Source organism: Bos mutus, chromosome 5, assembly GCF_027580195.1.
Source record: "Bos mutus isolate GX-2022 chromosome 5, NWIPB_WYAK_1.1, whole genome shotgun sequence".
Lineage (NCBI taxonomy): Eukaryota > Metazoa > Chordata > Mammalia > Artiodactyla > Bovidae > Bos > Bos mutus.
Genome location: NC_091621.1, coordinates 10,083,203 through 10,095,735, shown reverse-complemented (window position 1 = coordinate 10,095,735; position 12,533 = coordinate 10,083,203). Strand labels below are relative to the sequence as shown.

General features: G+C 38.3%; 1 protein-coding gene across 1 annotated transcript in view; it reads left to right on the top strand.

Moving 5' to 3' along the window:
* The window catches only part of SCYL2 (SCY1 like pseudokinase 2), a 55,712-nt gene that overhangs the window by 17,914 nt on the left and 25,265 nt on the right, over window positions 1-12,533 (top strand). The window contains 3 exon segments of the mRNA XM_070370290.1: window positions 2,119-2,276; window positions 10,423-10,567; window positions 12,232-12,381. Of these exon segments, the coding sequence (XP_070226391.1) occupies window positions 2,119-2,276; window positions 10,423-10,567; window positions 12,232-12,381 (453 nt within the window).

The window sequence follows — 12,533 nt, the reverse complement described above, 5'->3', positions numbered from 1 at the left end:
CATTCCAGTCACGTATAATGAAAAGGACATCTTTTTTGGGTGTTAGTTCTAAAAGGTCTTGTAGGTCTTCATAGAACCGTTCAACTTCAGCTTCTTCAGTGTTACTGGTTGGGGCATAGACTTGGATTACTGTGTTGTTGAATGGTTTGCACTGGAAATGAACAGAGATCATTCTGTCATTTTTGAGATTGCATCCAAGTACTGCATTTCGGACTCTTTTGTCACATTAGTAGATGATTAATTAAAATTTTCAGGTTACATACAACTTTAAAATTTTTAACTTAAATGTTTGAAACCCTCTGAGAAGAGTTGTTAGAACAGCACTTAGAAAACTGATGGAAAAAGAACATATTTATGAAGTCTGGAATATAGCAAGATAAGAAGACTTGGTAAATACAAAGTTTCTTGTGCCTGGTTACTTGTGCTTTTGTTGAACCTGATTGGACATCTGTATTATTATTCTGTCTTTATGCTTCCAAAAACCAATTTCTGCTGCTCTTTATTATTTTTGAAAGACATTCATTGAAGAAGTAGCTCATAGTGAATAATTTAGCCAAGTGAAATTAAGATTTCCTAAGAATCTTCATGGCAAGTGTATATTTTGTAGTAAAATAAAGTTCTTAGGCTAGTTTTGTATATAAAATGAGCCATTGAGATTTTTTAAAGTTATTATCTAGATAAACTTAACCAAATACAACAGGTAAACATGTGGAAATGGATAGATCTTCAATTATAGTTCATTAGCACTTGAAGCTACTATTTAGTCATAAGTACTATTTAGTTTCCTTTTTGAGTGTTTATTTAAAGCAGCTCTTACGTCCTAACCATTAGTCTTTCTACAGTCTCTTTCTAGAGATGCTATAAAATAACTCTTGTAATGTCTAGTAGATAATTGCTGGGCTTAGAGTTTATTCTGCTATATTTCTCTTATAGCTTTGAAACTGACTTAGTCTTTTTACAGAGTAGCATATTTAGGATTATAATGGTTATATAAGCATAGACAGGATAGGAATTTTATACAGGTGATATGTGTTACCAGAGTGGGTAGTATAGTGAAGTAGTAGAAGCAAGACACAAACTAGAGATTAGGTGATAATCTCTTCTGTTGAAAAGTTTTGAGGTACAGGCTAAGTTTTCTTTTAGAAAATCAATATGAGGCTTAAACTTTAGTTAACTAGTCACTACTTTTGTTGACATTGGTTAATTTTAATTAACTATTTGGACCAAAGAAAATATTTTAAGATAGTTGATAATCTATTCTGATCTGAAATCTTTCATCTTTGACCTAAGACAATGAATGGATGCCTCAGATAGTGTGTTGTTTCTTTTTCTTTGTGAACTGTAGTGTTCTTCCTTCAGAGAGGTGAATCCGTAGGAGCTCAGAAGTCACATCTTTTTTTAAAGACTTAAAATATCTTGAAAAAATAAACACATTTAAATTAGATGCATTTTAAAATGTGTTAGAACACTTACTAAAGTAAGATTGTATGCATGAATAGTGAGGTAGAAGCTTGAACTTGTAGGTCATTTGTTTTTAGTTCAAAATAATATTACATAATGTTCTTAGCTCCTGTTTGTTCTGTGTCTCAAACTGATCGAAAGAGCTAATATTGTGTGTGTCTGTGTATGCCAGGCTAACTTATAAAGGCAGTATGTATGTGAGTGCTATTTAAAGCTCTCACTCAAATAGTTTCCTGGAGGCATATATCACATTTTGTTGTTGTTCAGTCACTAAGTTGTGTCTGACTCTTTTGAGACCCCGTGGACTGTTGCCCGCCAACCTCCTCTATCCATGGGACTTCCCAGGCAAGAATACTGGAGTGGGTTGTCATTTCCTTCTCCAGAGGATCTTCGCAACCCAGGTATTAAACCCGTGTCTCTTGTGTCTCTTGCATTGGCAGGTGTACTCTTTACCACTGCACCAACTGGGAAGCCTGAATCTTATACCTTTAAAAATCTTTAAATTTAGTAATCGTGAAGAAACCAACTTTTTGATATCAAAAAAGTATTACAATGGTGCTAAAATTTGCATAGCATTATGCATTTGTAGATAACACATAGCTCAAATTTTATTACTTTTATATATTCTTGATTAAAATTACACATTTCTTTTACTAGGAAGTGGCTGTTTTTGTCTTTGATAAAAAGCTGATTGACAAATATCAAAAATTTGAAAAAGATCAAATCATCGATTCTCTAAAACGAGGAGTCCAGCAGTTAACTCGACTACGACACCCTCGACTTCTTACTGTCCAGCATCCTTTAGAAGAATCCAGGTAAATTTTTATGAAAACTTACATTAGAGACTTCCTAAAAAAATAGTTTTAAAAAAACCCTTTATATTTGCATTCTATCTGTGCAACATACTTTCAGTGAAAAATTTTTATAAACTTTGAGAGTTGAGTTCTTATGGATTAATTCTTTAAAATTTACTTGCATGTGCTATGTATATATCTCTTTTTGAAGTATTAATAAGAATTTTTCCTACATTTGCCGTGAGTCTGTATGTGTTTATTCTATGCTCAAGACTACATTACTCCAAGTGGAAGCTACAAGAGAAGTCTCTGCCTGAAAGAAGTGTTTCTTGTTAATTTACTAGAATTCATTGTGCCCTTTTCGTTGATTCAGTGTTCACAGGTTGTTTTTATGTGTGTTCCAGGTAGTGCTGTTCTGGGTGTTTAACTTTTTACTAGGTCTTGTATGTCAGCACATAGCCCTCAGTTACGCCACTATCTCTGACCCTGCAGCTCCCTTTATACTGATTTAAATATTGCAGAACTTGGGCTTTATTGGCATTCATGAAGAGAGATAATTCAGAGGTTACTTTAAGGCATTTTCATGGCTAGGTGTAAAAATTACAGTAGCATTGATGGAAATAGGAATACGTTACAGAAGAAAAAAGTAACTTCCAGTTTTTAATGACTTAATAATATGGAAATGACACTGGAATCATCCAAAAGAAATATGCTATAGAACAGTAAGCCAGACAAAAGTGCAGAGTTGGTGATGTCTATGGAGGTGAATTACATAGTGGTAGTGAAAGTCACTCAGTCGTGTCTCTTTGTGACCCCATGGACTATACAGTCCATGGAATTCTCCAGTCCAGAATACTGGAGTGGGAAGCTGTTCCTTTCTCCAGGGGATCTTCCCAACCCAGAGATCGAACCCAAGTCTCCCGCATTGCAGGTGGATTCCCAGCTGAGCCACAAGGGAAGCCCTAGTAACATAGAGGCATTAATTATGCCTCTATGTTAAAATTCATTAAAAAATGAATTTCAGGAGCATGAGTCAAAAGAGCGGAGTAGTGATGACAGAACTTAAAAAGGGGAAAGAAGGGCCAGGGAAAGAAGCTGGAGCAGAAATGCCATACGTGTTGTATGGCAGGAGAAAAATTGGCAGTGTGTTATGGGAGCCAAATAAGGGAAGAAAGGACTCCCTAACACTGGAGACCACCTAATAAAAAGGAAAGACAGGCTGAGAAGGACCATTGCATTTGGCTAGGGAGAAGTTATTAGTGATATTCAGTAATTTCAGTAGGATGGCAGTTTGGAAGCTAGAAAGGAACCCAGCAGAGAAGACATCATTATGTGAATCAAGTCCCATAGAAGGAACTAAAAGGAAATTTCAGGAGGATAGTTATGAATCACTCATATACTGAGGTAAAGTAAAGGGAAATGAGATCATTCATGTTAAATGAACTTTGCTTTTTTTCAGGTAGAATATGGATCATAGATGAGTAGTGGGTAAAAGAATGAGGAGTTAATATAAGAGGGCTATGAAGGGATATTCTTGAATGTTAAAAAATAAAAGAGCAAGGTTAAGTATATTATGTCTTTAGACGATGAGTTTATGAAGTCTTGGATTTTGTATTGTTGCTTCAGCTTCTGACAGAAGCAAGAGAGTAAAAGAAACCAGTGATGGTAACTACAGGGTTAATAAGTGTTTGCTCAGTAAAGGGTAGTAAGGATGATGTTGAGGCAGTAGGGAAAAAGAAGGGGGTAAAATGTTGTCAGGACTGAATACTTCAGACTTGTTGAATAAAGTTACTGGGAAGCTAGATTAGGTGGTGGTAGTAAAAGGTAGGAGATGAATGGTTAGTAAATACCTGTGGTTGGGGAAGATGGTCCTTGAGATGGGCTATGGTGCTTCTGGTGTAACTGTTTGTAACGATGATGGAAATAAATATTCATGAAAGATAATAAGGCCTTCAAACTTGAAGAATAACCATGAATATTGATATGGCCAAGAATGATTCTGAGGACAAGACAGCAAAGGAAAAAAATTAGAATTGCTAAAATAAATGAGTCCTGGGAATCATTGAAAATTGTAGACAAACCCTAGGAGTATTTGCGCAGTTTTCTTCCAGTACAGTTCAGTGAAGGAAAGCCTGGTATCCACTGTGTTAATAAGCTTAGTGAGGGAGTGAAGAGCAAGATCAGGATCATTATCTTTCATGATAACTAAGCTGGCAGGACAGTGTAACTTCCTCCTTCAACCTAAGCAGCTCTGTCTTTATCTCTTATACATGTTGAACTTCTGCATATGCTTTCATTTGAAAAATAGGTTCAAGGTTAAAAAGAAAGTTACTCAGAAGGCATGTTTGCCATTTAGCAGTCACTGTCTAGGTGCAGAGGCTTGGGATAGCTTTGTTACTATGCTGCCTTATAGTTCTTCATTACCACAGCCTAAGCCCGAAGGCATGAAATGTTAGGACTTGAAGTCTCAGACACTTGGTAATTATAGTAGCAATTGTAAGCATTTATTGAGCTTATATTTTAGTCAGCATGTTATGTATCTCACATGCATTTGATCTTCACGGTAACCCTTCATGGTGGTCTTGCATCACCATTTTACAAATGGACAAAGTGAGACTCAAAGTGTCTAAGTGAGACCAACAAAGAATAAGGATTCTGGGACTTGAAGTTGAGTATTGTCTTCAGAGCTTGAGTTCTTGATCATTAGTCTACAAGGCTTATTGAATGGCAGAAAGTGAAGAGGAACTAAAAAGCCTCTTGATGAAGGTGAAAGAGGAGAGTGAAAAAGTTGGCTTAAAACTCAACATTCAGAAAACGAACATCATGGCATCTGGTCCCATCACTTCATGGGAAATAGATGGGGAAACAGTGGAAACAGTGTCAGACTTTATTTTTCTGGGCTCCAAAATCACTGCAGATGGTGACTGCAGCCATGAAATTAAAAGATGCTTACTCCTTGGAAGACAAGTTATGACCAACCTACATAGCATATTGAAAAGCAGAGACATTACTTTGCCAACAAAGGTCCATCTAGTCAAGGCTATGGTTTTTCCAGTGGTCATGTATGGATGTGAGAGTTGGACTGTGAAGAAAGCTGAGCGCCGAAGAATTGATGCTTTTGAACTGTGGTGTTGGAGAAGACTCTTGAGAGTCCCTTGGACTGCAAGGAGATCCAACCAGTCCATTCTGAAGGAGATCAGCCCTGGGATTTCTTTGGAAGGACTGATGCTAAAGCTGAAACTGCAGTACTTTGGCCACCTCATGGGAAGAGTTGACTCATTGGAAAAGACTCTGATGCTGGGAGGGATTGGGGGCAAGAGGAGAAGGGGACGCCAGAGGATGAGATGGCTGGATGGCATCACTGACTCGATGGACGTGAGTCTGAGTGAACTCCGGGAGTTGGTGATGGACAGGGAGGCCTGGCGTGCTGCGATTCATGGTTGCAAAGAGTCGGACACGACTGAGTGACTGAACTGAACTGAACATTTTCTGAATTTCTAAACATTCTTATAATCAAAAAACAATAGAGAATTCCCTGGCCATCCAGTGGTTAGACTCAGAGCTTCTAATGCTGGCAGCCCAAGTTCAATCCCTGGTCTGGGAACTAAGATGCCACAAGCCACGCAGTATGCCCAAAGCAATACAAAAAAATCAAGAATGCTAATTTTAAAAATTGGAAACTTGTGACACCTTTAAAAATGACAGATAAAAACAAAGCTGCTCTGAGATTGAGGTTGTCATGAGGCCAGTCACTCCGACCAGCATCTGAACCTAACTGCCTGGCCCTGAAATCTTCCACACGGACCTCCTAGTGAGCTCCCTCAGCTCCAGGTGTGTCCATGGGCCGTGCTCTGAACAGAACATCGTATCTCCTGGCCCCTCGGCAACCTGGGGGAGCCTTGTTGATTCTCTGCACATGGGCTCCATAGTCATTTCCAATCAGTTCAGCTCAGTTCAGTCGCTCAGTCATGTCCAACTCTTTGCGACCCAGTGGACTGTAGCATGCCAGGCCTCCTTGTCCATCACCAACTCCCGGAGTCTACTCAGACTTGTGTCCATTGAGTTGTTGATGCCATCCAACCACCTCATCCTCAATGTCCCCTTCTCCCGCCTTCAATCTTTCCCAGCATTAGGGTCTATTCAAATGAGTCAGTTCTTCCAATCAGGTAGGCGGTGGAAGTATGGAGTTTCAGCTTCAGCATCAGTCTTTCCAATAAATATTCAGGACTGATTTCCTTTAGGATGGACTGTTTGGATCTCCTTGCAGTCCAAGGGACTCTCAAGAGCCTTCTCCAACACCACAAGTCAAAAGCATCAATTCTTCAGTGCTCAGCTTTCTTTATAGTACAACTCTCATATCCATACATGACTACTGGAAAAACCGTAGCTTTGACTAGACAGACCTTGGTTGGCAAAGTAATGTCTCTGCTGTCTAGGTTGGTCATAACTTTTCTTCCAAGGAGCAAGCGTCTTTTAATTTCATGGCTGCAATCACCATCTGCAGTGATTATGGAGCCCCCAGAAATAAAGTCTGTCAGTGTTTCCATTGTTTCCCCATCTATTTGCCATGGAGTGATGGGCCCAGGTGCCATGATCTTAGTTTTCTGAATGTTGAGCTTTAAGCCAACTTTTTCATTCTCCTCTTTCACTTTCATTAAGAGGCCCTTGAGTTCTTCTTTGCTTTCTGTCATAAAAGTGGGGTCATCTGCACATCTGAGGTTATTGATATTTCTCCCGGCAATCTTGATTCCAGCTTGGGCTTCATCCAGCCCACTGTTTCTCATGATGTACTCTGCATATAAGTTAAGTAAGCAAGGTGACAATATACAGCCTTGAAGTACTCCTTTTCTTATTTGGAATCAGTCGTTGTTCCATGTCCAGTTCTAACTGTTGCTTCCTGAGCTGCATACAGATCTCTCTGGAGGCAGGTCAGGTGGTCTAGTATTCCTGTCTCTTTCAGAATTTTCCACAGTTTATTGTGATCCACACAATCAAAGGTTTTGGCGTACTTGATAAAGCACAAGTAGATGTTTTTCTGGAACTCTCTTGCTGTTTTGATAATCCATCGGATGTTGGCAATTTGATCTCTGGTTCCTCTACCTTTTGTAAAACCAGCTTGAACATCTGGAAGTTCTCAGTTCACATACTGTTTAAGCCTGGCTTGGAGAATTTTGAACATTTCTAGCGTGTGAGATGAGTGCAATTGTGTGGTAGTTTGAGCATTGTTTGGCATTGCCTTTCTTTGGGATTGGAATGAACATTGACCTTTTCCAGTCCCATGGCAACTGCTGAGGTTTCCAAATTTGCTGACATATTGAGTGCAGCACTTTTACAGCATCATTTTTTAGGATTTGAACTAGCTCAACTGGAATTCTATCACCTCTACTAGCTTTGTTCATAGTGATGGTTCCTAAGGCCCATTTGACATTCCAGGATGTCTGGCTCTAGGTGAGTGATCACACTATCATGGTTATCTGAGTCATGAAGATCTTTTTTGCATAGTTCTTCTGTGTATTCTTGCCACCTCTTCTTACTATCTTCTGCTTCTGTTAGGTCCATACCATTTCTGTCCTTTATTGTGCCAATCTTTGCATGAAATGTTCCCTTGGTATCTCTAATTTTCTTGAAGAGATCTCTAGTCTTTACCATTCTATTGTTTTTCTGTATTTCTTTGCATTGATTACTGAGGAAGACTTTCTTATATCTCTCCTTGCTGTTCTTTGGAACTGTGCATTCAAATGGGAATATCTTTCTTTTTATCCTTTGCCTTTAACTTCTCTTCTTTTCACAGCTGTTTGTAAGGCCACCTCAATCAGCCATTTTGCTTTTTTGCATTTCTTTTTTGGGGATGGTCTTGATCCCTGCCTTTCGTACAGAGTCACGAACCTCTGTCCATAGTTCATCAGGCACTCTGTCTATCTGATCTAATCCCTTGACTCTCACTTCCACTGTATAATCATAAGGGATTTGATTTAGGTCATACCTGAATGGTCTAGTGGTTTTCCCCACTTTCTTCAATTTAAGTCTGAATTTGGCACTAAGGAGTTCATGATTTGAGCCACACTCAGCTTCTGGTCTTGTTTTTGCTGACTGTGTAGAGCTTCTCTATCTTTGGCTGCAAAGAATATAATCAATCTGATTTCAGTATTGACCATCTGGTGATGTCCATGTGTAGAGTCTTCTCTTGTGTTGTTGGAAGAGGGTGTTTGCTATGACCAGTGTGTTCTCTTGGCAAAACTCTATTAGCCTTTGCCCTGCTTCATTCCTTACTCCAAGGCCAAATTTGCTTGTTACTCCAGGTGTTTCTTGACTTCCTACTTTTGCATTCCAGTCCCCTATAATGAAAAGGACATCTTTTTTGGGTGTTAGTTCTAGAAGGTCTTGTATGTCTTCGTAGAACCGTTCAAGTTTTCAGCTTCTTCAGCATTAGTGGTCAAGGCATAGACTGGGATTACTGTGATATTGAATTGTTTGCCTTGGAAGTGAACAGAGCTCATTCTGTCATTTTTGGTATTGCATCCAAGTATTGCATTTCGGACTCTTTTGTTGATTATGATGGCTACTCCATTTTTTTCTAAGGAATTCTTGCCCACAGTATTAGATATAACGGTCATCTGAGTTAAATTCACCCATTCCAGTCCATTTTAGTTTGCTGATTCCTAAAATGTCGATGTTCACCCTTGTCATCTCCTGTTTGACCAGTTCTAATTTGCCTTGATTCATGGACCTAACATTCCAGGTTCCTATGCAATATTGCTCTTTACAGCATTGCCAGTCACATCTACAACTGGGTGTTTTTGCTTTGGCTCCATCCCTTCATTCTTTCTGGAGTTATTTCTCCACTGACCTCCAGTAGTATATTGGGCACCTACCGACCTGGGGAGTTTATCTTTCAGTGTCCTGTCTTTTTGCCTTTTCATACTGTTCATGGGGTTCTCAAGGCAAGAATACTGAAGTCGTTTGCCATTCCCTTCTCCAGTGGACCACATTTTGTCAGAACTCTCCACCATCACCCGTCCATCTTGGGTGGTCCTTCAAGGCATGACTCATAGTTTCATTGAGTTAGACAAGGCTGTGGTCCATGTCATCAGATTGGTTAGTTTTCTGTGGTTGTGGTTTTCAGTCTGTCTGCCCACTGATGGAGAAGGATAAGAGGCTTATGGAAGCTTCCTAATGGGATAGACTGACTGAGGGGGAAAACTGAGTCTTGTTTTTATGGGCAGGGCCATTCTTAGTAAATCTTTAATCCGATTTTCTGTTTTGGGTGGGGCTGTGTTCCCTCTCTGTTATTTATCTGGGGCCAAACTATGGTGGCCGCAAAGAGTGGGATAGGACTGAGCGACTTCAGCTTCAGTTTCAGTTTCAAACTATGGTGGAGGTAGAAGATAAAGATAAAGGTGACTTTCTTCTAAAGGTCCCATGCAGGCACTGCTACACTCAGTGCTCCCAACCCTGCAGCAGGCCACTGCTGACCCATGCCTACGCCAGAGACTTCTGGACACTCCCACCCACTCACCACCCAGAAACAGGACACCCCTTAGCCCCTGACCAGCACTCAGCATGCGCACCTCTCCTAGCAATGTGTTATGGAGGATAAGTACCAGAGCTTGCCAAGTACCAGAGGAGGCCCCACGGGATACCATGTTTCCCAAAGCAAGAACAAAAAGGTATTCACATTGTTTCTAGGTGCAAAAGACAGTCCGAAAGATGCAAAAATAATGTGCCCTCCCAGGGCTCCAACAACTCACAAAGGTCTCAAGTGACATAATTCAGGGACCGCCCCCGCCCCCCTCCCCCAACATCCAGATGTTTGTTCTTAACAGTGAAAAAAGAAATGTGGCCGGCTTGTGTGAACTCGAGCAATGTCCTGATGACTCTTGCTCCAGAGGCATCTGGGAAGTCTATAGTTTCCTGTGAGCATATTCTGAAAATTATAGCCTTAGAAATAAGGGTAATATAACAGTATTCTAAATTAATGTATTGGTTTTCCATAAAGAATATCAATTATTCAAAAAGCACAGTGGTAATTATCCAGTATAATTCATATACAGAGCTTCCTGACTTTGTTAGTCTAAGTATGTTATAGTAATGGTGAAAATAAATCTAAACTTGTCTACCTTCTTGATAGTTAAATAGGACCACTCATATTTTTCTTTTTTTAAAACAGGGACTGCTTGGCATTTTGCACGGAACCAGTTTTTGCCAGTTTAGCCAATGTTCTGGGTAACTGGGAAAATCTACCTTCCCCTGTGTCTCCAGACATTAAGGATTATAAACTTTATGATGTAGAAACCAAATATGGTTTGCTTCAGGTATGTATTTTTATTCATCACATGGATGGAATATTTTCCTTCAAAAGTATTTTTATAGCGATTTCAAATTTAGCCATATAAACTGCTTTATGTAAACCTTTGCATCTTTTTAGTAATTTAAAAATCATTTTTATGTTCTAGAATTTCTCTACAGTTTATTGTTAGGTTTAAATTGTATTTTTAATGTATGAAACATAACATTAGTAACCTTTGGAGAAGAGCGCTTGTTGATTGGTGGGTGTGTGGTTCCTTTTTTATTTTTTTGAGTTTTAAACCTTCAGAATGCATCTCATAAGTCCATTTCACTTTTGCTGATTTCCTTCCCCTACTTACCAAAATATCTTCAGCTTTATACACTAAATTTATACAGTAGATTCTTTGTTTTGGGGGACAGAGATAATTTTGTTCATTATTTTTAACAGCTTTATTAAGGTATAATTAATTAGCATACAGTAAACTTCACATATTTAAAAATACACAGTTATTAAGTTCCCAGGTAGAACCATCACTGCAGTCAAAATAATGTACGTATCCATGACCCTCCAGAGTGTCCTCATACCTATTGTAACCCTTACCTCTTCCTCCTTGCTACCTTTCTGTCTCTCATCTCAGGAAACCACTGACCTGCTTTCTGTCACTATGAATCAGTTTGTATTTTCTAGAATTTTCTAAATGAAATCATACAATATGTACTGTGTTTTTAGCTGGGCTTCTTTCAATCAATCAAATTATTTTGATATTCATTCATATAGTTGTGCGTATCAGTACTTCTCTTTATTGCTGAGTAGTAGTCTGTAGAATAGCTATACCGTAGTTTGCTTGTCCATTCACTCATTGACAGTCATTTGGGTTGTTTACAGTTTTGGGCAAATGTGAATAAAGCTGCTATGAACATTCATGTACATGTTCTTGATGGACATTTAATTTCACTTCTCTTGGTTAATTACCAGGGAGTGGGGTGACTAAATCAAACAGTATGTATGTAGTTCATCTTCTAAGAAAATTAAAAATTGTTTCAAAAATGGTAATACCATTTTGCATTCCCATTGCAGTATATAAAAGTTACATATTTTTTCACATGTTTCCAAAACTTGATATGGTTGGTCCTTTCAAATCCAGTCTTCGCTTTTTGTTAACAAATACCATGGTGATCTCAGGCACATATATAAAATTATCAAATATTAATCCAAAGTAAGAATGAGTGAACATCAGTTTGAAAACTGAGCACAATACTAAGAAAAACTTAATTTCAATGTGGAGTGTAAGTATAAAAAATATTAAGAATTAGAATCAAATTTACAAAGGTATTTCTTGATATTTACTGTTAACTCAGAAACCAGATTCTCTCACTTTTCAAACTCAGGAACTGAATAAATTTGGGACACAAAGTCTTTTCTTTTACTTTTGTGTATGTAGAAAGGAACTTAAATAAGTAGTTGCTCTCTGTTTTGGGAGTTTTTCTTGCTCATGCTTAGAATGCTCTGGCAACTTTCTCTACACTTTTGCATTTATGAAATTTAATAACCTGACATGTAAAAATTTTTATTGGGAGAAGCAGCAAATTTGATTAGTATGAGACATTTATTAATGTACTTGAATGTGATTAGTATGAGACTTTTATTAATGTACTTGAATGTAAAAATATCTTTTATTCCCATTTACAGGTTTCTGAAGGATTGTCATTTTTGCACAGCAGTGTGAAAATGGTTCATGGAAATATTACACCTGAAAATATAATTTTGAATAAAAGTGGAGCCTGGAAAATAATGGGCTTTGATTTTTGTGTATCATCAACCAATCCTTCTGAACAAGAGGTAATAAAGGTTTTATTCTTCTAATTTTTTTTAAAGCTCTGAAAATTTTTGAATTGCATCTGAAATAAATTAGAGAATTTATATGTCTAATGATGAGATGATTGGATGGTATCACCAACTCAGTGGACGTGAGTTTGAGAGTAGATAGATAG